A 26718-nucleotide genomic window follows, 5' to 3' on the forward strand; every position below is an offset into this window, starting at 1 on the left:
AGGTTAGGTTTGAACTGCGACCCTTACAAAAAAGAAATGCTACTAGAAAAGTGGGTTAGGTTAGGTTTGAACTGCGACCCTTACAGAAAAAAATGCTACTAGAGAAGTGGGTTAGGTTAGGTTTGAACTGCGACCCATACAGAAACGAAATGCTACTAGAATAGTGGGTTAGGTTAGGTTTGAACTGCGAACCTTGCAGAAAAGAAATGCTACTAGAAAAGTGGGTTAGGTTAGGTTTGAACTGCGACCCTTGCAGAAAAGAAATGCTACTAGAAAAGTGGGTTAGGTTAGGTTAGGTTTGAACTGCGACCCTTACAGAAACGAAATGCTACTAGAAAAGTGGGTTAGGTTAGGTTTGAACTGCGACCCTTACAGAAACGAAATGCTACTAGAAAAGTGGGTTAGGTTAGGTTAGAACTGCGACTGTTACAGAAATAAAATGCTACTGGAAAAAGGTGATGAAGTGGATTAATTAATTTAATAGGATAACGGTAATTATATTAAATATTTGCACATTTTTAATTAAAATGTGGTTACAATTTTGGTGGTCATTTACTATTTTTGGGTTTATCATTTATTTTGGAGTCATTTGCTTTAATATGATATCAAGATTTAAAAATTTGGTTATAATTTTACATTAAAATGGAGTTCTAATTTTGGTGGTCATTTACTATTTTTGGGTTTACAATGATTATTTTGGTGTCATTTTCTTTAATAGGATAGCAAGATGTAAAAATTTGGTTATCATTTCACATTAAAATGGGGTTTGAAATTTGGTAATCATTTAGTATTTTTGGGTTAATAATAATTATTTTGGTGTCATTTCCTTTAAAAGGATAGTAAAGTGTAATAAAATTGGTAATCATTTCACATTAAAATGGTGTTATAATTTTGGTGATCATTCATTATTTTAGGGTGGTAAAATAGATTTTTTTGGTATTAAATTTTACTAAATCTGGTGATCAGTTAAATAGCAACCATTAAATAATGTAGGATGCAACTCAGTTGTGCTACTGCGGCCTATGTAAAGGAGTGGGGGGAGGCTATATTAAAAAGTAACTTCCGTAGCTGGATAGGTACTGCAAATGCAGTTATTTCAATAAAATATATAAGATTTCATATTTCCTATATTTAGCGCTTAGGTATCTAAAGTTAGACCAAGAAAAGTCTGGAGCGAGTTTGATAGCCCACGCAGTGCAAGTGTTATTTATACGTCATAATTTCATAGAAGTTTGTATTTTAAAATAACACTGCCACTGCGTGGGCTATCAAAATCGCTGCAGACTTTTCTTGGTCTAACTCTAGATTATTTTTAGAAAAAGTAGGTAATCTTACGGAAATAGACACCGCTTTGTTGACGTTATTTTATGAAAGTAGGTTAATGACCCTATCTTGAATCTTGAGATATTCTAAAGCATCAAACTTGTTTTCGCAAGGTTCTTAAATTAATCAAAACATTATTTAATTTATGTGGGTTTTTTATGGATGTTTATGAGTATCCTGACATATTCAATTTCTTTCTTAGAAAGTTTGACATAAATCGTGTGTACGTTTTATCGGTTTCAACCTTATATACCTTACTAATCTTAACTTTTAAGTTTTCATTTATGGGACACTTGAAATCATTATCTTCACCGAATTTTATCTCAATAATCCTCTCGAATACAGACATTGTCATAAGCTTTGTAGCTAGAAGGTTGAAGTTACAACTACAGCTCTGATGAAGGCAAACTTAAACAATCTCTTCCGTTCACAAGGTTTTCAATTTTGATATAATTATTTAGCAAAACCTTGCATTACATTCACTTCAGTTAGTGGCAAAAATCCTTTTACTGCTGGTCGACGTATTTCAATTAACATTTATAAAAATTCAACTATGGAGTTGAAAATTCTCGAGAAATTACCTCATGGAGGATTTTACAAATTTAGGCATGATCAACTGAACCTTGTCAGGAAAGCAAGCAATATGGATGACACTGAAGGAATCAGACAAGCTATAGAGTTGTTAAGGAATTGGATGCAGAAACAGGAATATTTTAACAAGAAGGATCAATGTAAGTGTACAATAAAATTATAAGCTGTTAGTTACAAATGTTTGCCACCTGTTTAGATCCTTTTATCGGTACAATAATTTAACTTCGCTGTTCCGTGAATTAATTACAAGTAGTGCTAATCCGTTATACATGCAATTAATATTCCATGTTTTTACATGCGGTTAATATTCCCGCCCTCCTGCCGCGAAATGAAATACGCACATAAATATAATAAACCACCATCAACAATCCATAACTTGATATATTTACCTCTTTAACCCTTAAATGCATGATTTTTTCTTTTTGCCCGAAATTAATATATGTATCACATAATTGTTTGCCGATTCTAGGAAAAATAGTAAAAAAAAAATATAACTTCGATTTTCACTGCGAAATCAGTGTTAGAAGTTGAATTGGCTAAATCATATTTATGTAAATATGTAATTTTCAGTAATAGATATATGAATTTTTTTACTACCATTAGAAAGGTACACTATTTGTGATATACCTCTGATAAAGTTTTTAAATATAAAATATTTACAAACCCCGAAAACACCGTTCAAAATCACATACTAAAAATTATCAACTTCTGGATTTTTCCAAGCTTTCCGACTTTTCGTCTTAAAACGAATGTAATTTTTATAAATTAAAAATAATGCGCATATTTAACCCTTAAATCATATCCCTACTACTTGACGTTTGGTATAAAGGTTCGTTCAAGAACGTAAGCCTTTTTTTAAATCTGTGAGGTGTCTAATGCTTTGTAGACATTTGGCAACACTATGCATTTAAGGGTTAAGATCACAGGTGATGTTGGAGATGTTGACGGTCTGGTGGTTCAATAAATAATATATTTTTTTGTTTCCAGCTGATACCTACTTTGAAAAAATACTAGTTGTTTCCAAAGGATCATTGGAACGCTCTAAAATCCGTTTGGAGAAAATTTGTACGCTAAGAACTATTTGGCCCATGCACTTTACCCTTAATGACTTCAGTTACTTCACGGAGGACTTTAAAACGTAGTAAGTGGAACAGTAACTCTAATTCTAACTAAGCATGTTTTTAGGGTTCTGTAGACAACTATACTATGTATCTTTAGGTATTTAAATAAAAGTAAACAAACAATTTGTACATTTTCGGGTAATTATACAGTAGAATCCGCATATAATGACATCGAAGGGAAGTGACAAAAACGTCATACTAAGCGGATGTCATATAAAGCATAGTGGATTAACTTCTTATTATTGTTAACTTTTCCAAAATTATCTCAAATTCCTTTGTGAGAGACGACTTTTATTAAACTTGTACCAATTATCAACTTGTCACTGAGAGTCAAAACTAAAACAACATACACACCACGAACGCACCAAACGTTCTCGCAGGGAAAGACGTGGGGACGGCCCCGAAAACCAGCAAATGTGTCAGTACGAGTATAACCGGACATAATTTCATTAAAATAGGATTTATAGGTCATAGTAAGCGATTTGTCACTGTAAGCGAAGTCATCTTATCCGACTTTGTCACAAGGAATTGTATATGAAAGCCGAACTTTATACACTAATTACGTCATAGTAAGCGGTTGGTCAGTATAAGCGGAGTCATAATAAACGGATTCCACTGTAATTATAACATCTATGAAAAGGGACCTTATTGTCGATGGCGCTTAAGCCGCACAACGTCGCGCGGCATTGTATTTATACCGGAGCATCGTTAACAATGGCGTAAGCGCCACCGACAATAAGGTCTCTTTTCATAGATAACGTCACATTTAGGCATGAATCTGTCACTGAACGACCTGACTTTAACCTACATTATTTGATCATGTAATTTTTTCATCTACCCTCAATTGGCTTTAGGAGCCATTTGAGGGTAGATTTTGTTACTTTTATTTAAATACCTAAAGATACAGACTATAGGACTACGGAACCTTATCTATATTTAAGCCATGTCCCTCTTTCTGTCCGTCCGCGTTGGCATGAGTATACTACCAATCACGTGGTAAAATAAAATCTACAAAAAATGGGTATTCTCAATTGGTTCTAAATATATCATCAAAATATAAAAATACGTATTCTTGGCGGGTTTTTCTCAATTAGGTACTCTTTTTTTTCTATAAATATTCTATAAATAACTACCTTCTTCGATTAGGGAAATCCAAATCCAGTATGCGTAGATACCTACGCGGCATCGCAGCAATTTGCGTCAAACAAAAAACGTGACTGAGGTTTCCGTATGTACCAATAGGTGGAAAACTTGGTGGTAATTTTTTGATACAGAACCATTTTTGATACAGTAAATAATATATTCGGAAATAATCGTGCTGAAAAGAAAAAAAGTGTCTCCAGCCACTGCCACCATAAAAAGGCACTCTTTTTAACATAAAGTTAAATTATAGGTAATGTCTTTTTCTTCTTTCACTACTTTGTAGTCGTATCCGACATCCGTCATCGGATTGGAGAATGTGAAAAAGCTCATAGTAATGGTGCACTAGGTACTGCTGGAAACGTGGTGGCCTAGCGGTAAGAGCGTGCGACTTTCAATCCGGAGGTCGCGGTTTCAAACCCCGGCTCGTACCAATGAGTTTTTCGGAACTTATGTACGAAATATTATTTGATATTTACCAGTATCTTTTCGGTGAAGGAAAACATCGTGAGGAAACCGGATTAATCTCAATAAGGCCTAGTTTCCCCTCTGGGTTGGAAGGTCAGATGGCAGTCGCTTTCATAAAAAGTAGTGCTTACGTCAAATCATGGGATTAGTTATCAATCGGACCCCAGGCTCCCATGAGCCGTGGCAAAATGCCGGGATAACGCGAGGAAGAAGAAATAATGGTACACTACTCCAATTTTTTTTTTTGACAGCAGATTGCCCGTACTTAGTACTGTACCCTTGTACCCTTACGACGAGTCACTGACAGTGTCAACATATACGCTAACGTCTACGCATCTCGCTCGTACTGACATATTAGTGCGAGCGAGATAAAAAAAATGACGTAGACGTTAGCGTATATCTCAGGTTTGACATTGTGAGTGACTCGTGCGGGTACCTACTGAATGAACTATCAATCATCATCATAATGTTTCAGTAACAGTGTACATCTACGTGATGTGACCGAAGATGGTTCCAGAGTGAGTTTGTCAAAAGTATATAACACTAAAATGCTGACCTCCGATCTACTTATACGATTCGTCACGTATGCAGTTATAGTAAGTATTTGCAAAAGTTTTCGGATTTTGTGGCCTACTTATTTTACTTAGACTTACAGACCAAGTTAACTCTGTGTAGACTTTGCAACGACAGTGTCAGCAAAAACATCAAATTTCTCATCATCATTAACTTAAGCGTTATTCTCTTGTCGGTGGAGTATCTTCCAGCTTTCCCTATCCTGCGCCAGCTCTTTGACTTTTTGATACGACACGACCCCCACTTTTTCTTTCACTTGCTCCAAAAAGCTGCGTCTGGGTTTTCCTCTTTCCCGCTTGTGTCCTATTCGCCCCTCCAGGATAGTTTTAAAGAAGTGGTCGTGTCGTATTAAGTGTCCAATCATTTTTCCGCGTCTAAATCTATTAAATTTCTACGTAAATATAAATATGACGTTTATTATTGGACACTTCCACACTTTTTCACGTTAAGTCATATTTAAGGTCCGATTTGAACAATGTTTATAAGAAGCCACAGCGGCACGATACCGATCTGTTAGTGTCAATTGTGATGTTTTTTGGTTGAAGAAATGTCACTTTTGACACTCATAGATTGTACCGCTGTGACGTCTTATACGCACTGTTCGGATCTGGCTGTTAGTTACAAAACATGTTCGTTTGATAAATACAACTATTAATGCTAGCTGAGTAAATAAAATAAAAAATTATGTTTCAGACCTGTGAATACGCCATGGCACATGATTATCCAAATGGATTAGTAGCTATTTTGGATTATCGAGATGTTAACTTGATAGATCTACTGGCATTTTCTACTCGCCATTTTACTCTTCTCCAACAGTGTTTAACAATATTGAAGGTAAGTAAAAAATGTGTAACTTTACACGAATAAGAAAACGGACAAATTACATGAACTCTACCTGACATAGATTACCTCAATTTAACGATAGTTCGTAAGAACTGCCTATTATATAATGTGAGACGATAGTGTATAATCTGGGACGATAGTGTATAATCTGGGACGATAGCGTATATTCTGGGAAGATTATTGTGTATAATCTGGGATCATAGTGTATTCACACAATGCAAACAGCCAACCTACACTAATACCCGCAGTCATAACACATGCTCTCAACCTATACGTTTGGTATGGAAATGCAAATGCTATACGGTAAATGGAAATCGCATAAAATTATTGAAAAATTCCACAAACAAAATTGTTGTATGGATGGACAACACCAATCATACGTAGTATAAAAATGTAGGATTCTACTCGGTAGTGCTGCTCGCGCAGCATTTTACGATTAAAATTGCACCTTTGTATAGTAACATCGCGCTCTACATAACGCACATAAACGTTTCATCATCATCTTCCTCGCGTTTTCCCGGCTTTTTCCCACGGTTCATGCCTGGGGTCCGCTTGGCAACTAATCCCAAGAATTGGCACTAGTTTTTACGTTAGAGACTGCTATCTGACCTTCCAACGGAGAGGGGAAACTAGGCCTTGTTGGGATTAGTCCGGTTTCTTCACGATGTTTTCCTTCACCGAAAAGCGACTGGTAAATATAAAATGACGTTTCGTACATAAGTTCCGAAAACTCATTGGTACGAGAGATTTGAACCCGCGACCTCGGGATTGAAAGTTTCAGAATAGAATGTAGAATCTTCATAATGAAACATTACATGAATAAAAATGTGGAGAAATATTATTGGTTATTATTTATTTATTTAATTTACAGGAAGGGTACGGCATGCGTCTTAAAGGCCTACACGTGTTAACAACATCGAAGGCAACAGATGCTCTAGTAACATTTGCAAAGCAATTGCTACCCGAAAAACTAGCTGGCAGGCTACACGTGCACAGAGACATAGACACCCTGTACAACTTTGTTCCTAAGGAAATCTTGCCTTCTGATTTAGGCGGCGATGCAACAAGCTTAAGTGAATTGCAAGGTAAGAATCAAGCACCATTGGAAGTATGAGAAAAAAATAGATTATTTTAAGAAAACCACCCATAATAAAAATAACTTCCTACTGAAGGCGCCGTATGCTTTCAGTAAGAAGCGCATATACTTGGAAAAAATTGACCTATGCCGCTGTGGTCCGGTGGCCGAATGGCACAGGCATATGCCGCGATAGCAAAGAACGCTGGTTCGATTTCAGCCTGGGGCACTAGAGGCCTTGGTCACTTTTTCTAAGTATATGACATTCATTTCAGTTTAAACATCAAGCAGACGATAATACTGTAGTTGTCAATATGGCAAAAAAAAACAATTTGAATAATCATTAATATTACATTATATTATTTATTTATAATATTATAATATAATATTATGTTATTTATTTTCACCACACCAGCTCGTATAGGCTCTCTTGATACTTTAAAAACGGACGAGGAATTTGCATTTTATCCACAAGAGTGACAAAGTCATTTGATGCAAATTTTGTTTTGTTTCCTCATGTTGACTGGTGGAATTGACTTTTAAGTGATGATTTTGAATGACAAATATTTAAAAGCGTTCATTTGGATTTTATTAGTAATGTTTTCCTCACGTCGATGCTATGAATAATTTTGTTTCACTCGGTAGCAAAGTTACTTTCACCCTCGCGAGGCTCAAAATTACACACACGAACTTACTCGTACATTCAATTTTGGAATCTTTTGCTTGCTCGGATATCTTTATCGAGGAGTTAAACAACAACTTTGCACCCTTATAAAACAAATACCTATTTCCACTTGCCGTTGAAATGGATGAGTGTAAGAACTAAATAGTCAGAAAAATATACGAGTAATGAGTATACGAATATTGTGCTGAAAAAGTGTTTTGAAAATGGGTATACTTTACATAATATTTAAGTTGCAATTCATTCTCTAACGAGTTATAATAAATTTGATGTTTAGAAATAAATAAAATGTTTGATTGTAGTTTTTACATTTATTTCATTTTTTAATAACATATTTTATTTGTTAACTTATTTACCGAACCTAAACAATTGCTAGGCAAACACTTGGCCGCTTCATTTAAATTCTACCTTTTGTATTTTACAGAAACCTTCATTAATGAACTGTTCTCAAAAGAGCACAAAGAATGGATGGAAGAAGGTAATCGTGCAACGATCAACCTATCCAAGAAGCCGAAAGATTACTTCAGTGATGACTACATCAGCATTTCCGGGTCCTTTAGAACTTTAACTGTAGATTAATATCTTGTACAAAGTTTTAACAACGATTGGGCATTGTATAAATTGTTATTTGAATAAAGAAATAAAACATCCCTGTATCCTAAATAAAAGTAGTAATGTATGGCAGTGTTCGTAAAAGCATTTAAAATTTTGAGTTCTGCAAACTCGTCATATGATATTTTTCGGTACGAAGTTTGATTGATCCTGTCAAATGGTTTAAATGTCGTGATAAATAGATGAGATATTGTACACCTTTCTTCATGCGTCCTTGGCAATCTTTATACACTCACATACAAAAGGGCTATATTTAAGTGTTTTTAACTTTTTACCTATACCTTTCTGGTGGCCGTGTCTCCATTGCCTCAGAATTGCCAATTCTATTCTCTAGGCGTTTTTGTAGGCTACTTGTTGTGTTGTTCACCTACACAAAAATAACATTATTTTTAAATATATTAATATAAATACCTATCTAAAACGTGGGACTTTTTAATCGTGAATAATGGGGGCGTACGACGTATGTACATTTATTTAAATACACAATCAGGTCTGCCGCGATATAATTTCTTTGATTTAACCTTAAATTCCGACGTTTCAGCTGATAATATCTCCGTTGAAAATTGCTGGGACGTCAGTCTTTCCGTGACCACAGCTGGTGCAACTCAGCTGAAACGTCGGAATTTAAGATAAAAACAATGAAATTATATCGCGGTAGACCCGTTTGTGTAATTAAATATGTGTACAAAACGCGAGAGTTTAAGCCGTACCTATGTACATCATTGTACGTCGATATCCAACTTCTTACAGCTTTTACTATTCAATACCGTTCAGGGACCGGAAAACCACTTCATTTCATTATTTTTTTCGCCTACCCTATGAAATGGTTACCTTTATTTGTCAAAAGTCAAAACACATTTCCGAATAGGTGATGTGAAAAGTATTTTTCATCATGGTAGTCCTTTATTTTCCTACAGCATTATGTTTCTTAATTTTCGGGTTTCTAAAGCATCTGGTGACTAAAGCAAATGCCAATTTCAAGCATTAAATCATGGGTGCGCTAATTAAATAAACGCGCAATAGAGCGGATGCAAAGGAATGTTTTTATGGATTCTAATTAGGTACTAGTAATTAGAACCCATAAATTTCTACAAAGGAACGATTATAATATTTATAATTAATTGCTCAGCCATTATCATGGCTAGGTTAGATTGACAAGGTCTAGCGTGAAGCTAGCTTCTTGGTACAAAATATTTTTTAAATATTTTACTTGAGCGAAGTCGGGCACCATCGGTGAACTAAGGGTTCCCTACGGCAGATAGCTTTGCAAACCCTTATTTTCAACAATTTCAAGGAATTGCAAATATGTATAAAAAAATCAGCTATTTAGGCGAAATAAACCCTATTTGTACAGTTTTTTCTTCTGCCAACTGCAGGACAGTTTGTTGGCAGAGGGAACTCCCTTAAAACATAGATGGGTAGACTTATCTAGCTTAGACAGACCAAGAATAGTCTGCAGCGGATTTGATAGCCCTCGCAGTGCGTTATTTTAAACGTCAAACTTCTTTGAAATTATGACGTATATAAATGACACTTGCACTGCGTGGGCTATCAAATCCGCTGCAGACTTTTTATGGACCGACTCTAGTTGCCAAATTAATTGTTAACTTACATCTTATTGCTTTATGGTGGTAACTTTATTTTAATAAATATATTGATAAAGGGGTTTGCTTATTATATTTAAATGCCTCTCTTTCCGTCATTGTATTTATAAGTAAATAAATATTATATGACATTTTTACATAGATTGACTATGTCCCACAGTAAGCTCAAGAAGGCTTGTGTTGTGTGGCTTTATACGTCATTAATGTCATTATACTTAGGTATTTTACACACTTTTATTTAGATGGCCCTATTTGTTGTATATTTATTATTTGTTTGGGTCAAATCTTAGAACAGTTATAACTTAAATATAAATCACTTCCTAGTATCAGATTTAGTTCAAATTTGAAGTAGGTACTTCCTTAATTCCGATGACAATGCAATAATATGCTAACACGGAGCTAATCTGATGATGCAGTCAGAAGGTAGCAAACGGAACTTCTCGATGGAAAACACAAACACATCTAGTTCATGTTCATTAGAATAGTACGTGATAGACATGCAAATGAGAATGAGTACAGTCAGCAATAAAAGTGATACACTTGTATGTTGTTGAGAGAAATAGAAAAATCGCAACGAGTGGCGATAAATTAACCCTTTACCGCATACAATGCCATATATCGCGGATATGATATTCAACTCTATTGACAGCTACTAAAATTCAAATTTAAACTAATATTTTTTATTACATGCACTACGGGTTAAGATACGACTGAAGGGTACGTTTTACAATACCTACATATGGCCTTTAAATTTTCGACATATGCACGGAAAGTGCCTATTCCCGCACTAGTGCGGGAAAGTACCGTAAAACCCCGTCTCTTCGCCTGGGATACCTATCATCGCCTATTTTCACAAAAGTTGAAATTCCCGCCTAGTTTTTATTTTACTGTAAATTTTGATCAATATTTGGACAGTAGGTAACTTCTTAAACAGTCAAGTGACCCTACCTTGAAAATCGAAAGGACTCGTTTGCAAGCTTTTTAAGGTTTTACGCTATTTTTAAACCTCTTCCTCGTGAATTGCGTCATTTGTCCTTTTCGTCCGTTTTAGGGCTTGGGCTATCGAAGTTCGCAAATTGCTCTGTCACTCTAATTACGCCTTCATTGGAGTAAAAGAGAAAGAACAATTTGCGAATTACGGTTTTCTCGGTATGCCCCCTGATACCGTGTGGGTTACTTAAACTTACTAAGCAATAGAGGTCTTTCTGTCTGTTTGTCTGCTAGTAAAAGCATTGTTACTCGTTATTCATAATTTTCATAAACGTTTGTCAAATCTAACAAATCTTATACATACAGTGTGGCTAAATAATAACAGCTTTCCCGTTGCCAGGGAGGTTTTGGGATTAAGTATACTGAGCACCTTTGGTCCAACCCCGAAATCGCGAACAAAAATTTGGCTGTTACATTTTTGTTGGTCCATTTTCCATTTCCATGTTCAATTTTTTTGCATAAGTTTACTGGAAATAGAAGAATCTACCACTTTTGCCTCATTTTCCATTAAATTCTTCAATCGCTAGACATTAAATTACTGAGTTTGTACTAACAAAATAATTAGTTCTTATTTTATTATTATGAAGTAACTATTATTTCTCGCTGTAGAAGGATAATGAGCTTTGTAAGAATGAAATGTGCTAATCACAATATTTTAATGACATCTAGTTGAGAGGGCAAGTCAACCATGATTGCAATTATTAAATATAAATTTACCTACTCCCACTTCTACAACATACATATAGTTTTCTGTACTGGTAAAGGCGATACGTCTCCATAGTAATAATTATATAGGACTGGAGAAATTGATAAAAATTAACTTAAAATTAGTAAAATAAACTTAAACGTCCTAAAAAGCCTGTATCTAAGATACGAAATCATATCGGATTTTTTTTTTGTCTTAAATTGGAATTTCGTGTTTATTTCACCCAGAATTAATAGCTACTTATTCAAACTTATCAACTTTTTAATCAAAAGAAGGGTCGGCCCAAAGAAAGGTCTCATAAATAAGAAACGTCCTCCAAATCGCTGCAATTACTTAATACCAGAATTTTCTTTGTCGCCACTCGACGTGTGACGAATCGAATCAAGAAAACGAATTTTTTTATTCGTGCACTATGGAAATAAAAGTTATTGAAAAATTGCCTACCGATGGATATTTAAAATTTAACCAAGATCAACTTAATATTGTGAGAAAAATATGTAATATGGAGGACCCTGGAAGGATGAAACAAGGTGCAGAAATATTGAGAGATTGGTTGCAGAAGCAAGAATACTTCAACAAGAAGGATTACTGTAAGTGCTTTATTTTATGTAATTTCTAATTAATCAAATAAATATATTCTGTAAAATATTCCTATTTTGCGCCCCACGGGGTAATTGTGCTCTAACAGTTTTTATATATGAATGCTATATCAAAACCTAATCCAAAATATTATATAATTCAAGGAAACATATCCAAAAAGATATATTACAAGCTTTTATTTACTTTCACCTGACCGTTGTCTGTCTGTAATCAAATCTTGCAAGTTAAATTTGATCCACTTCCCGGTTTCCGATTGAGCTGAAATTTTGCATACATACGTAAGTCGGGTGACAATGCAATATTATGGTATCATCGAGCTGATCTGATGATGGAGACCGGAGGTGGCCATAGGAACTATGTGATAAAACAACGAAACCTAATTGTGTTTGGGGTTTTTAGAATTGTCTCGATGAGCATTAGTTGCCTGTGGAAATAAAAGTACAGTCAGCGATAAAAGCTTGTACCAAAAATGAAATTTTTGCCAAAAACTTATTAAACAAATAAGTTTGACTAATTTTACGGTTTAGATTAGACACTTGTTTTTAGTCACTCGCGCGATATGTTTCGGAAAACTGTAAAATAAGTCAATGTTAGTATGTCTCACAACAGTTTAAATTTGAAACAAAATAAGTAAGTAGTGTTTTTTTATTATATTGCGCAAATATTATATATTATTTACAGCTGATACCTTTTACGAACAAATGTTGGTGTTCACCAAAGGATCCGTGGAGCGCGCAAAATCACGCTACGAGAAGCATTGCACTTTAAAAACAATTTGGCCGCAATATTTCATCCCTACTGATGTCAATTCATTCAGAAAAGATTTTCAATTATAGTAAGTTTTTCTCCTCTCTCTCTCTCTCTCTTATATATAATCTCTCTCTCTTAATTTAATTTTAGTCGTAGTTCAAACTCACACAATCGGAAAACAATTTCTTTTTCTGTAACACCATACGAGGAGTAGAAAATGTATAAAATAGGAGTGTTTAAAATTCTTGGAAGTCACTAAGTAGTTATTTAATTCACCTAGAATAATAATTTAATTTAGTGATATTTAGAAAGTAGAAGGTCTATTCGTGATGGTAAAAGTAAGTAAGGTAAATGTGGATAATTCTGTCATAGGGACTATTCCGTCCACGAGCGTAAATTTCTTTGATTTTCAATCGTAGGAATAAAAACCATTTGCTTTTGATTGCTGAAACTAAAAGCCATCGCTGCTTTGTCAACGAAATTATCAATGTTGACCGTTGTTCGAGAAAAACGCTAGTGGACAGAATAGCCCCTATCACGGAATTAGCCACATTGACCTTAATTTAAATTTGTAAAGTGTTTATAAAATTAATAAATATTATTTTACATTTAAGTCAAAGCGTACTTCTACCCGACGTGACCGAAGAGGGTTGTAGAGTGAGTTTATCCAGATTCAGTGATGATGTCACACTGACTGCCGACCTATTTACACGCTTCACCAAATTTATTGTTAGTGTAAGTATGCTGCCGTCCATCCAGAAAGCATATTTCTAAAAAATACAATAAGTCTATTAACAAATATAGAATAAACATTAAACATAAGCCATAACAGTTTCCACTTATATAAATAATATACCTATTTAATTACACAAACGGGTCTACCGCACAGACAAAACATCCTCCAGACTGAGCATAGTCGCGCTACCCCCTCTGCCACGCATACGGTAGACGGTAAATTTACTCCATGTTCGAGTCGAAAGTGTCTTTGTGTGACGTCCGTGAACTCGTTCGTCGTTTGAACGGACCAATCACGGCACGGGATCTCGCTCACCTCGTCCCCCGCACCCCCGTATTTTTGGCGGCATCGGTTTCATGAAATAATTGCTCTAAACTCCGCCTAGAGGATTCCTAGTCTATGGTCTACCGCGATATAATTTCATTGTTTTTACTTAAATTCCGACGTTCGCTGGTGCAACTCAGCTAAAACTACAGAATTTATGGTAAAAACGATGAAATTATATCGCGGAAGACCAGTTTGTGTAATTAAATACATGTAGGTATGTGTACAAAACGCGAGAGTTTAAAGTGTTATAAATAACATGTTTGTTGCTCAAACTAGACTTATAAGTAGGTATAATTTGGTTTGACTTCTGACTTAACTTAGTAGGTTTAGGGGTTTAACAACAGCAAAATAAATAAATATAAAGATGTACTTCGCTCTGACATTAATGCGTACATGCAGATCGTTGTCACACAGAATACAAATCATTTTATCTTAATTTACTACATACATAAGTTAGATTTGGGTGATAACGAATAATTTTATAGATGTACCATCACGCTCCGCGATTATTGCGTCATTTAGGGTCCTAGCTAAATTAGTTGTTTAATACTTATACGCTATAGAATTTCAAATTTAGCAAGAATCCTAAATGGCATAACAATCCCGTGTGGTGACTGTACCTAGTGCAGTTTTATTTGTTTATACTTTATTTATGTTGATGAAACTTTTTTTTTACCAAGTTTTGTCTGTTTTTCAGATATGTGAATATGCCATTGCGCATGACTACCCAAATGGATTTGTAATTATTTTGGATCACCGGTCCATTAATTTATTAGAATTAATAGCATTTTGTACTCGGCATTTTACTTTACTTCAGCACTGTATAACAATCATATTGGTCAGTATCTACTATCTATAAGTATACCCTATAAAAACTCATTTGTACCGAAAACAAGGGGTGAACTTAAACTTTTGACCGGTACAGTAAATTTCCTGACGGAAGACTTGAACGTTTAGCTTGTTTAAGTAAATCTTAATGTTGTTTCTCATTTTTCCCATTAAATTAATGATAAATATATTATTTATTTTTACAGGAAGGCTACGGTATGCGAGTAAAGGCTATCCACGTGGTAACTCCATCAAAAGCGGCGGACGCCTTAGTAACGTTTTTGAAACCACTGCTTACCGCAAAAGTGGCTAGTCGCATACACGTACACAGAGACGTGGAAACCTTATTTGCCCATGTCGCTAAAAAAATGTTGCCTGTTGAATTGGGTGGGGAAGCGCCATCTTTGATTGAAATGCAAGGTAAGAATTAGCAGTTTTTTATGGGTCTCCATTATTTCCCAAAAACGTTTAAGTCATAATGTATTGTTTGTCCGCATTTTTTAATCCTAATTTGTTTGGTTTAGAAACGAACTTTTCAGGATTGCCACAAAACAAACCTAACCTAACCTAACTTATCTTTAGGAGAACCTTACGAAAATCCTGAAAAGTTAACGGTTTCAGTTTTAGGACTAATGATAATATGACAAACAATACATTATGACTTAAGACTTTATGGAAAACAAAGGGACTCTGTATTTTATATATTGCATTAGAGTATTTTAAGTATAGTATTTGAGAGTTTTTGGATTAAAAAGAGAGCTTTTCCAACAACAAGCCACGAAGCTTGATAAGTATTTGAAATGCTATTGTCATTATTGTTCACATTTCTCTAATAGTCAACCGATATAATTATACACACTAGGTACCTAAATATCTATCGAAAATCCACGTCTCGACTAATCAAAGTGAACACATACTTATAGTAGTATACCCTATAATGGACACGGAACCAGTAATGGGACAAAAAAACACAATTCCTCTAAAATAAGTATATAAAAGTAGTTTATAGACACTGGATATATTTTTATCATAAATAAGAGTCCTAGAGCTGATTATGTTTGAATTTGTATTAAATTCGGTTATTTTTTAAGAAATGTGCGTCAACCCAAAAGTTGTCGCGCCACTGAAAAAAAATATCACTAAAAATTCTTAACAACTTCGCTAAGAGAGGTGAGTTAATTTATTAAATTTTAATTAATTAATACTTGATGAAAACTAGAATGTGTTTTGTTAATTGCATTTACCATGAGATAAGGTATACAACACACTATGTTGTGACTCCACAGATGTAAAAAAATAGTGGTATTTGGCCCAATCCCATTATAGGAGCTGTAAAACTGCATACCTCCTATGATGGGACAATTGACATAATGATGCTTGCCATGCCATATTTTCATGTTTTAAACAAAACAGAAGTAAAATGTAGTTACGAAATATGTCAACCAGGAGGTATTCTCGGACTTAGGATAAATTAATATCGTTTTTCCAAACTTTTATTTAACTTGCCTTGTTAGTTAGTGTGGGTCAAATCTTGGTAGCTGAATTTGACCCACTTTTCGATTTCCGATTCAGTTGAAATTTTGTGTAAGTACGTAATTAAGTACGCAAATCGGATGATAATGCAATATTATGATAACATGGACTTGATCTGATGATGGAGACAGGAGGTGGCAATGGGAACTTTATCGCAATAAACCCTAACTAATTGTGTTTGGGTATATTAGAATTGTCTCGATGAATCTAATACAATAATAATTGTCTGTGGAAAGAAAAATACATTCAGCGATAAAAGCTTATACCAAAAATTGATTTTTTTGCCATAACTTATTCCCCATTTCAATATTTTATACTGATAGAGCAATGTCCATTATAGGGGGCCCATTACTGGATCCACGTCCATTACCGGGGGCCCATTACTGGAGCTTTGGTGTCCATGACTGGAGAAAAAAAGCATAGTTTTAATTTGTTAATTATGTGGAAACTCATTGCAGTATCTTTGATACAACACGCCTAAAACATGAAAGGCGGATAGGACTTTCATCTTTTAACACGCTAAGCGGAAGACCATTTACATGTACAAGGGAAATATCATAAATACTCCAAATTTCCTCTTAAATGTCCCATGACTGGTGCTGTTACTATAACGGTTCGTCGTTCGTTTATGTCTTATGTTCTTTAGTTTGGTTTTGTCTCTGTATTCGCGGCCACACGTTAATAATCAAATTCATATTAGGCATAAAAAATATTTGTTACTTAAGTTAGAAAACATTTGCGTAATTTCATTTCATTCAAAAACAGAACGTGATTTTTTGGTTTGGTTTCGTTACATAATAGGAGGAGTAATAGGGGAGAGTTCCCTTTATATGGGTTCAACTAGTGTTGTGAAAAGACTTTAGTCTTGATGACTTTAGATCTAGACTTACAAATCTTGATGATTCAAAATTTCGACATGAGCATTGAAGGTTTGAGCTCAAATAAGGTTCAGAACCTCAAGCTAAGCTTAACCTATCGCGACAAATATAATTATATTAGTATGTACTGAAAACGAGTGCCTTATATTTTTTCTGTATCAAAAACCTACATCTTGTATTTTGTAGAAAATTTTCTTCAGGCGCTTTGTACAAAGGAGCACGAAGAATGGATGAAAGAAGCTCAACGCGCCACTATCAACGAGTCTAAGAAGTCGCAAGACTTCAACAATGACTCCATCGGCATGCCAGGATCGTTCAGAAGTTTGAACGTTGATTAATCAAATTACCCGCTCATTGATAAAACTTTACGGGCCTGATTTAGTTAAATTATTTATTAATATTTTTCTTACAAATATATAAGTCAAAATGACAGATAAAGACAAACGATTCATAGCTAGTTCAGGCCAGTAACGCGTTTATGAATAACGCCATTAGTCATTAGAGTTAGACCAAGAAAAATCTGCAGCGATTTTGATAGACCACGCAGTGCAAGTGTTATTTATAAGTCATAATTTCATAGAAGTTTGACGTTTAAAACAATACTGTAATGATTGTCAGATTATCATTAGTCATAATTCTGAAACCGTTAACTTTTCAGGATTTTCGTAAGGTTATCCTAAAGGTAGGTTAGGTTAGGGTTGTTTTATGGCAATCCTGAAAAGTTACGCGTTTCTGAGAAAAACCCAAATTATGACTAACGAAAATGTGGACAAACATATATTTATGACTTAAAACTTTATGGGAAACAATAGAGACCCATTGGGAATAATATTACAGGGAGCATCATCCTAATTACATTCTCAGGGGTAGTGGGGAAGGTCATGGGGGTGGTGGTCATGGGTTGGTCACGGGGTGGTCATTAGGTTGGTCATAGGTTGGTCATGGGGTTAATCGTGGAGTTGGTCATGGTCACCACAACTAAACAAAACGTGTCGTAAAGGAGGCTGATTCTGGTAAAATTATATTTATTTATTTATTGAAACTTTATTGCACAAAATATACCTATACAACAATGTACAAATGGAGGACTTAATGCCAAATGGTAATATCTACCAGTCAACCATAGGGCCAAACAGACTACAACTCTTTGTTAAGGTTTTGATCTTGCTATGAAAACATAAGCACCAATAAGTGCGAGCGAGATGCCTAATGACACGACTCCCACGTACATTACTTGCTCACAGAAGTGTGAACGATCGTCTAGATCGTATCATAACAAGATCAAAAACATAACAAATATTTTAATCAGAATCGGCCAAATGGCGCGAGGAAGACTTAGATTGCTAGATTTCTCTCAAAATAAATAAATTTATAAAATAAAATAAATTAATATGATTGAAATAAAGCTATTAAAATATAAGTGTCCATTTATTAAAAAAAACTTATAATATAGCTACAGGTACCTACCCAAAACTGTTATTCCACCTGAACGCCAGTTTAAACTTACATTCTGATACTAAAATCTATCTATCTATCTAATCTATCTATCTATATCTATCTAATACCTTTAAAAGAGCAATTCTTGTTTATTTATTTATATATGTATATATTTCGGGGATCTCGGAAACGGCTCTTAACGATTTCGATGAAATTTGCTATTTGGTGGTTTTCGGGGGCGATAAATCGATTTAGCCAGGTCTTATCTCTGGGAAAACGGGCATTTTTGAGTTTTTATATGTTTTCCGAGCTAAGCTCGGTCTCCCGGATATATATCTAAATGGTGTCAGTCACCTGTGCGTCGCGCTCGCGCCACTACATGCACGGACATGTACAAGCTAAGCGCGACTGACATAATTTTGATGTCACAATATACTTACCTAAGTTAGAATCGGCCTCTTAGTTTTATTGACTAAAATAAAAACCGAGCAAGTGCGAGTCGGACTCGCGCATGAAGGGTTCCGTACCATTACGCAAAAAATCACGTTTATTGTATGGGAGCCCCACTTAAATATTTATTTTATGCTGTTTTTAGTATTTGTTGTTAAAGCGACAACAGAAATACATCATCTGTGAAAATTTCAACTGTCTAGCGATCACGGTTCTTGAGATACAGCCTGGTGACAGACAGACGGACAGACGGACAGACGGACAGCGGAGTCTTAAGTCTTAGTAATAGGGTCCCGTTTTTACCCTTTGGGTACGGAACCCTAAAAATGTGCTCAACCGAAAATGGTTAGGCAAAAGATGTGCTTTCAAGTTTTGAACAGGCCATTAATTATAAAATATACATTTGAGGCCGGCTGGCAAATATATTAAAAAAACTGGCTTGAACGCGCAATATCTTGTAACAAAACTTTAACATATCAAAACGAGTAGTTCACCTATCGAGGTACAGTCGACGTCAAATATATGTTTACATTTTTCGCCTTATTACAAAGGCGTAAGGTGCAAAAGTGTAAACATATATTTGACGTCGACAACTGTCCATTGGTGGACCTTATTACAAAAGGCCACCAATCCACCAATGATCAGGTAAGAGTGTTGCTGTTTTACGAGTTAACATCAGGCTCCACTGTATACACGGTGGCAAAAAATAAGTACATTCCCGTTGCCAGGGAGGTTTTGGGATTATACTGGGCAACTTTTACTATGAGTCCAACTCCGAAACCGCGAAAAAAAATTTACCCTCCCATAGAAAATGGGCCGGCCAAAATGTATGAAACAGGCAAATTTTTTTTTTCGCGATTTCGGTGTTGGTCCAATAGTAAAAATTGCTCAGTATAATCCCAATACCTCCCTGGCAACGGGAATGCAGTTATGTTTTGGCCACTTTGTATATTTTCTGAGAATAGCAATAATAAGGCAGTCTTGCCATAAACTTCCTGATTGACAGACTAATAGCTAAACAAATGATTTCATGGCAATAACGGAAGATACCTACCTATTATATTACCTACCTGTGAACTTTTAACTACATTAAATTTGTAAATACTTGGAGGTAAATAAGTTAATTGTATGAGTTGTCGACAGCGTAAACGTAAACGTCATCGGGTCGGTAACGGCCCTTATTGACAGCTAGAAACTGCCCGCGTCATCGTCTGCGTCAAACTTGTTACTGTTGTACGCCCATAAAAAGTTCAAAAAACCGGCCAAGAGCATATTGGTCCATGTAGGGTTCCGTAGTTGCCCGTCCGTCACAATAGGCTACCTTCAATGGGGGCTATTAGTAAGTATTATGTAAAAGTAAAAGGTTGTGGGAGGTAGGAGCGGTGGTGGCCGAGTGGATATGACGTCCGACTTTCAATCCGGAGGTCGCGGGTTCAAATCCTGGCTCGTACCAATGAGTTTTTTGGAGCTTATGTACGAAATATCATTTGATATTTACCACTAGGTATTCGGTGAAGGAAAACATCGTAAGGAAACCTGCATACATCTGCGAAGAAATTCAAAGGTGTGAGTATGTGAAGTCCACAATCCGCATTTGGCTAGCGTGGGAACTATAGCCCAAGCCCTCTCGCGCATGAGAGGAGGCCTGTGCCCAGTGGGACGTATAAAGGCTGAATTATTTATGATTTAAAAGGTTGCAAGCCAAAAGTGAGTACCTTCGCAGCGCTTAAGACGTCCTTTTACTAAGATAGGAACACTTTTTGCGGCTTTTTTTCTTCTAATACGCCATCTAGACACGTGAACACCTTGGCAATAAAATTTGCATAGTAGTTTAACCTTTTAAACGCGTCTTAATATTATATTATTTAATATTATATGATGACTGGAAGATATGGAATCACTGACCTCTAAATATATGTTATGTCATCGAAGTGTGAAAGTTTTTTAAACTTCTTTAGCGGCGCTGTGCACTTTTTGAGGTGGGGAAAAAATGTTAAACTCGAGACAGCGTAAGGCGTAAGACGTAAGACGTAACCCTCTCTTTCTACCGCGCGGCGAAAATGTATGCCTGAGCCTGCTGTTTCGTTTAGGCGGCGCAGGGCGCTTGCGTGATGTCATGTGTGACGGCCAATGTCATTGTGTTTTTATTTTTTGATTTAAATGCCATCTAGTGAGTTTCCTTCAAACTGGTATTATTAATATAACTGTAGTACTCACAGTGATGTGCTTAGGGGGTTCAAGTAATGCGACGAAATAACGCTAGATGGCGTTAACCTCAATTATACATAGTGCTGCAGTCATTTTGCACTAGATGGCGCTGTTATTAATATTTTGAGTTACAATGTCGTTGAGTTTTCACTTCTGCCGGCACTCCCGGAGTGCAACCCGTTGTTTTTTTTACACTTATGGCCTTTATTTATTCATTGACAATGGAACAATAAACAAACTTTAATAAAACTTTTTAAGTAAAAAATATAAAGGTAAAAAAAATACCCAGAAGGCTCGCCGTAATACCTCGCTGAATGGCGATACTTATTCACCGTACTGAATAGTGGCCAGCCCTCTGGCGGCCTAGCCAAGGTGACGATCGCTTGCTCTTCGCCGTCGAATCGCTTTGTGTCTCTCAATCACTCTTCCATATTAGTGTGACAGTGACAGTTGCGTTTCTTTCGCTACGTAGCGTTAGCGATTGGCATGTTGGTTACGGGACCTGGTCACCATCATCACGCCTCTAACGGCCCGATTCGAACTTTAGCATACGTCAATTATTGTTATGTCATCGAAGTGTGAAAGTTTTTTAAACTTCTTTAGCGGCGCTGTGCACTTTTTGAGGTGGGGAAAAAATTTTAAACTCGAGACAGCGTAAGGCGTAAGACGTAAGACGTAACCCTCTCTTTCTACCGCGCGGCGAAAATGTATGCCTGAGCCTGCTGTTTCGTTTAGGCGGCGCAGGGCGCTTGCGTGATGTCATGTGTGACGGACAATGTCATTGTGTTTTTCTTTTTTGATTTAAATGCCATCTAGTGAGTTTCCTTCAAACTGGTATTATTAATATAACCAAAAAGAATAGATAGTATAGAGGGGTCCTGTCATTGTAAATGTTGTAGTCACTGTAAATTTACTGCCTTCTATCGTCACACGACTAAAACTCAAAATGAAAACGTATAAAGTAATCAAAAAATGTATATAAATGGATAAATGATTTTATTATTTTTATATCATTTTGATCCATGTTCATTCACTGATATCTATGTGTTAAAACTGTTAAATATGAAACGGTGTCGTCACGCCATCTAGCCGAGGATAGGCTAAAGGTGTGTGCGCCATCTATTCGAGAATGACTTTTGCTTGAATTCCGAGGCACGTTTTTTCCTTAGACTTTATTCGTCTTATACGAAGTTACATATGTCTTTGATATAACTGTAGTACTCACAGTGATGTGCTTAGGGGGTTCAAGTAATGCGACGAAATAACGCTAGATGGCGTTAACCTCAATTATACATAGTGCTGCAGTCATTTTGCACTAGATGGCGCTGTTATTAATATTTTGAGTTACAATGTCGTTGAGTTTTCACTTCTGCCGGCACTCCCGGAGTGCAACCCGTTGTTTTTTTTACACTTATGGCCTTTATTTATTCATTGACAACGGAACAATAAACAAACTTTAATAAAACTTTTTAAGTAAAAAATCTAAAGGTAAAAAAATTACCCAGAAGGCTCGCCGTAATACCTCGCTGAATGGCGATACTTATTCACCGTACTGAATAGTGGCCAGCCCTCTGGCGGCCTAGCCAAGGTGACGATCGCTTGCTCTTCGCCGTCGAATCGCTTTGTGTCTCTCAATCACTCTTCCATATTAGTGTGACAGTGACAGTTGCGTTTCTTTCGCTACGTAGCGTTAGCGATTGGCATGTTGGCTACGGGACCTGGTCACCATCATCACGCCTCTAACGGCCCGATTCGAACTTTAGCATACGTCAATTATTACGGCTAGATACGATATGGATTGGATATGTTAGTATCAAATGTGACGTTTCTTCAAACAAAAACGTCACTATTGTCACTGATATATCTAAACCATATCATATCTAGCCGTAATATTTGACGTATCTTAAAGTTCGAATCGGGCGCGCCGACAAATCATTGTACAGCCGACTTGCACTTGGCCCCCATGACCCTAAAGTAACAATGTGCAAATTTGTATTGTTTGTTCCTCAGTCACGCAAAAACAGATGAGTTTTAATGAAAATTGGCAACAGCTCTCTGCCTGTATAGCCTAGACAGGGACATAGGATACCTACTTACTTTTAATCTCGTAATGCCTTGAGGTGCGTCGGGGTAGGAATCTAATACAAAATCCCGAGAAGTTAAAGGAAGGGGACATTAATGACTTATAAATCCTAACGGGTTATTAAACGGCCTCCTAGCCTAGTCGGTAGTGACCCTGTCTAAGAAGCAGGAGGTCCCGGGGTCGAATCCTGGTAAGAGCATTTATTTGTGTGTTCGCAAATATTTGTTCCTGAGTTATGGATGTTTTCTATGTATATAAGTATTTATATATACCTATGTGTATATTATATATATCGTCGTCTAGTACCCAAAACACAAGTCTTATTGAGCTTACTGTGGGACAAGGTCGATCTGTGTAAAATTGTCCTATAATATTGATTTATTTATTATAAATATGTGGATGAAATTTTATTGTATCCAGAGGCTAGTTTTCAAATAAAGTGTCGTTATCTATTAACATTGCGGAAGTTATTGAAACATATTTGTCGTATGTTAACCTGTAAATGGAAAATTGATTGTTCTAATCAAACCAGCTCCAGTCCAACATGATCCCATACTTGAATGGAATGCACCCGGGACTGATTTATAGCTAAACTCTAAATCTTTAGGTATTTAAATAAAAGTAAATAAAATCTACCCTCGGCTGGCTTAAGGAGCCAATTTAGGGTAGATAAAAATCTTACATGATCAAATAATGTAGGTTAAAGTCAGGTCATTCAGTGACAGATCCAGGCGGTTTTGTATTTGGTTGGTTAACCAATAAATGTTATAACTACCCGAAAATGTACAAATTGTTTGTTAACTTTTCTACAAATACCTAAAGATACACACAAAGAAAGGTACAGTGCCAGGAATTCCTACTTTCGGGATTGACTTCCTATATAATGGGAATGGCTTGGGCTATAGTTCCCACGCTAGCTCAGAAGGTTTGTATGATATGATGCCTACGGCTGTAAGTAGTTATCTCCGAAGCGCGCTGTTCGCCGTAGGTAGAGCGTTCATCTCAAATCCTGATACCTAAATGGTCGTGCACTGTGTGCAGACAATGGAAGTTTCACCCACAAAATGTTGATTGTCATACATTACTTGAAATACAAATAAATACCTATAATATAATATTTTTCGCACCGGGGTTCAACTTACCACCATACGAGAATGATGCCATTAACGTGAACGGTACACGCGATTTCAATCTCCGATTGCATAAAATTGATGATAATGAAGGTCATTTATATAGTCACTGTGTATTTTACAGTAAATGAAGAAGTACCTCATTAAAAAATAATTGACTGAAAGATAAATAAATATACTCCTGAACTAAGTATAAATTTCATTCCAGAGCGTGACGAGCGTACGCGTTTGCGTTATGTCTATTTTTATATGGGATTTTGAACAGCGCGCCAAGCGGGACGTTTTGGAGATTCAAAATTCCATACAAAATGACACTTAACCCAAACGCGTAGGTACGTCACGTCACGCTGTAGAATGAAATTTACACTAGCGGTACTGCCTTGTAACTTAGCTTACTGTAAAAACGTAGGTAAATAATTACATTGGAAAACCACAATGACGTAGATTATGCTTGTAAAAGGTTTTTGAAAACCTGTATGTTTCTGTAATTTGGCTTGGCAAAAACATGATAGATACGTCAGCAGGTGGCATTGACGATTTTGCGTCAGACATAAAATGTTAATTATTACCACAGTTGCAAAACCAGCCTTCGGCCATGAGTAATGTTATCGTTTAAGGCTCCGTAAAATAATAAGAAAAACACTTTACCCAACTTCGGCCAAGTTAAAAAAATGGGTTGTGACTTTAGCAATTTATTGGGTCAATTTTCAAATAGGCATTGTTTGCTGTCCCACGGCTATAACTCGAAGTCCATAGGACTAAAAGACTGGGTATGTATATATTTTCATCAAATGTATTGTAAACTTTAAATATAATGTACAACTGTACCTTAAAATTAAATATTATTTGTTTCTGACAAAATCGCATTTGAAGTTCAAAAAACGGCGAAATTTGCCGTTTTTTGCGTGTCCCAGTGACGGCACACACCCAATAAAAAAATCATAACTTTGGATGGTAGGCAACGTATTATGAATAACTTTATATTTTTATAAAGAGCATTTTCTAGAGAATAGATTTTCGAATTTCGATAATTTAATGCGTTATTTAATAAAACAAGGGAAGCCTTTTTATCGTTGTCCCGCGCGGCACTTGTTTTGTTATGACTTAAAGATACCCCCCAAAATTTTCTTTGTCTATTGAATAACGGTTAAATTAAATTTACGACGCAATAGTGCGGTTAGTTGGGCGTCGATCAACATCAAATGTGGACGTAGAAGCAGTTTTATTTATATAAAAACGGGCAAAAATCTCTTTCGATATATTTTGGTACAACTACAACGACATTTGTATGGACGCTTAATATGTTGGTATACAGTCGCAATAAAAATGTGTATTTTACAATAATAGTTACAAATACAGTGTTAAAATATATCGTAAAATAAATAAGTGAATCGGTTATATTGTGTAGGAAATTTCACAAAAAAATATTATTGGCAACATTTGTATGGCGACATTTGTACGGCTATTTTGACCATATAAATGTCGATTGTGGTATACAAATGTCGCTATACTGCCATACAAATGTCGAAAAGGTGCCATACAAATGTTGTCAGGGTCTTACAAATGCCACAAAAATAATAAATAGTGCCATAAAAATATTGATACTGCCATACAATGTCGAAAAAATGCCATATACATGTCAAAAGCGCCTTACAAATGGCTAAATAGTGCCATACAAATGTCGATATTTAAACGTCTATATCTAGCTAACTATAAAAAGTAGAGTGGTGCATCGTATAGTATATTTTTTGTTGTTAAAAACCCTTTCTAAAACGATGATTATAAATCTGATTTTCCAAAAATAAAAAATTGCCATACAAATGTCGCAAAAACACCCTCTTCAAAAATTTACCCCTAAGTATCTGCCCAATTCGAATTTTAAGATCATCATCATCATTTCAGCCTATATACGTCCCACTGCTGGGCACAGGCCTCCTCTCATGCGCGAGAGGGCTTGGGCTATAGTCCCCACGCTAGCCCAATGCGGATTGGGGACTTCACATACACCTTTGAATTTTAAGATACTTACG

At 35.8% G+C, this 26718-nt stretch overlaps 2 protein-coding genes across 2 annotated transcripts in view; both read left to right on the forward strand.

The window, feature by feature from the left end:
- The window catches only part of LOC134800220 (alpha-tocopherol transfer protein-like), a 284102-nt gene that overhangs the window by 222911 nt on the left and 34473 nt on the right, over window positions 1-26718 (forward strand). The window lies entirely within an intron of this gene.
- Window positions 5146-18214, forward strand: LOC134800326 (uncharacterized). Its single transcript, XM_063772825.1, has 10 exons — window positions 5146-5239; window positions 5910-6050; window positions 6931-7144; window positions 8241-8392; window positions 12072-12318; window positions 13010-13163; window positions 13693-13813; window positions 14839-14979; window positions 15176-15389; window positions 17567-18214. The coding sequence occupies exons 1-10, from the start codon at window positions 5192-5194 to the stop codon at window positions 17716-17718; spliced, it is 1584 nt and encodes a 527-aa protein (XP_063628895.1). The 5' UTR covers window positions 5146-5191; the 3' UTR covers window positions 17719-18214.

The sequence above is a fragment of the Cydia splendana genome, chromosome 19 (genome assembly GCF_910591565.1).
Source record: "Cydia splendana chromosome 19, ilCydSple1.2, whole genome shotgun sequence".
Taxonomy (NCBI): Eukaryota; Metazoa; Arthropoda; class Insecta; order Lepidoptera; family Tortricidae; genus Cydia; species Cydia splendana.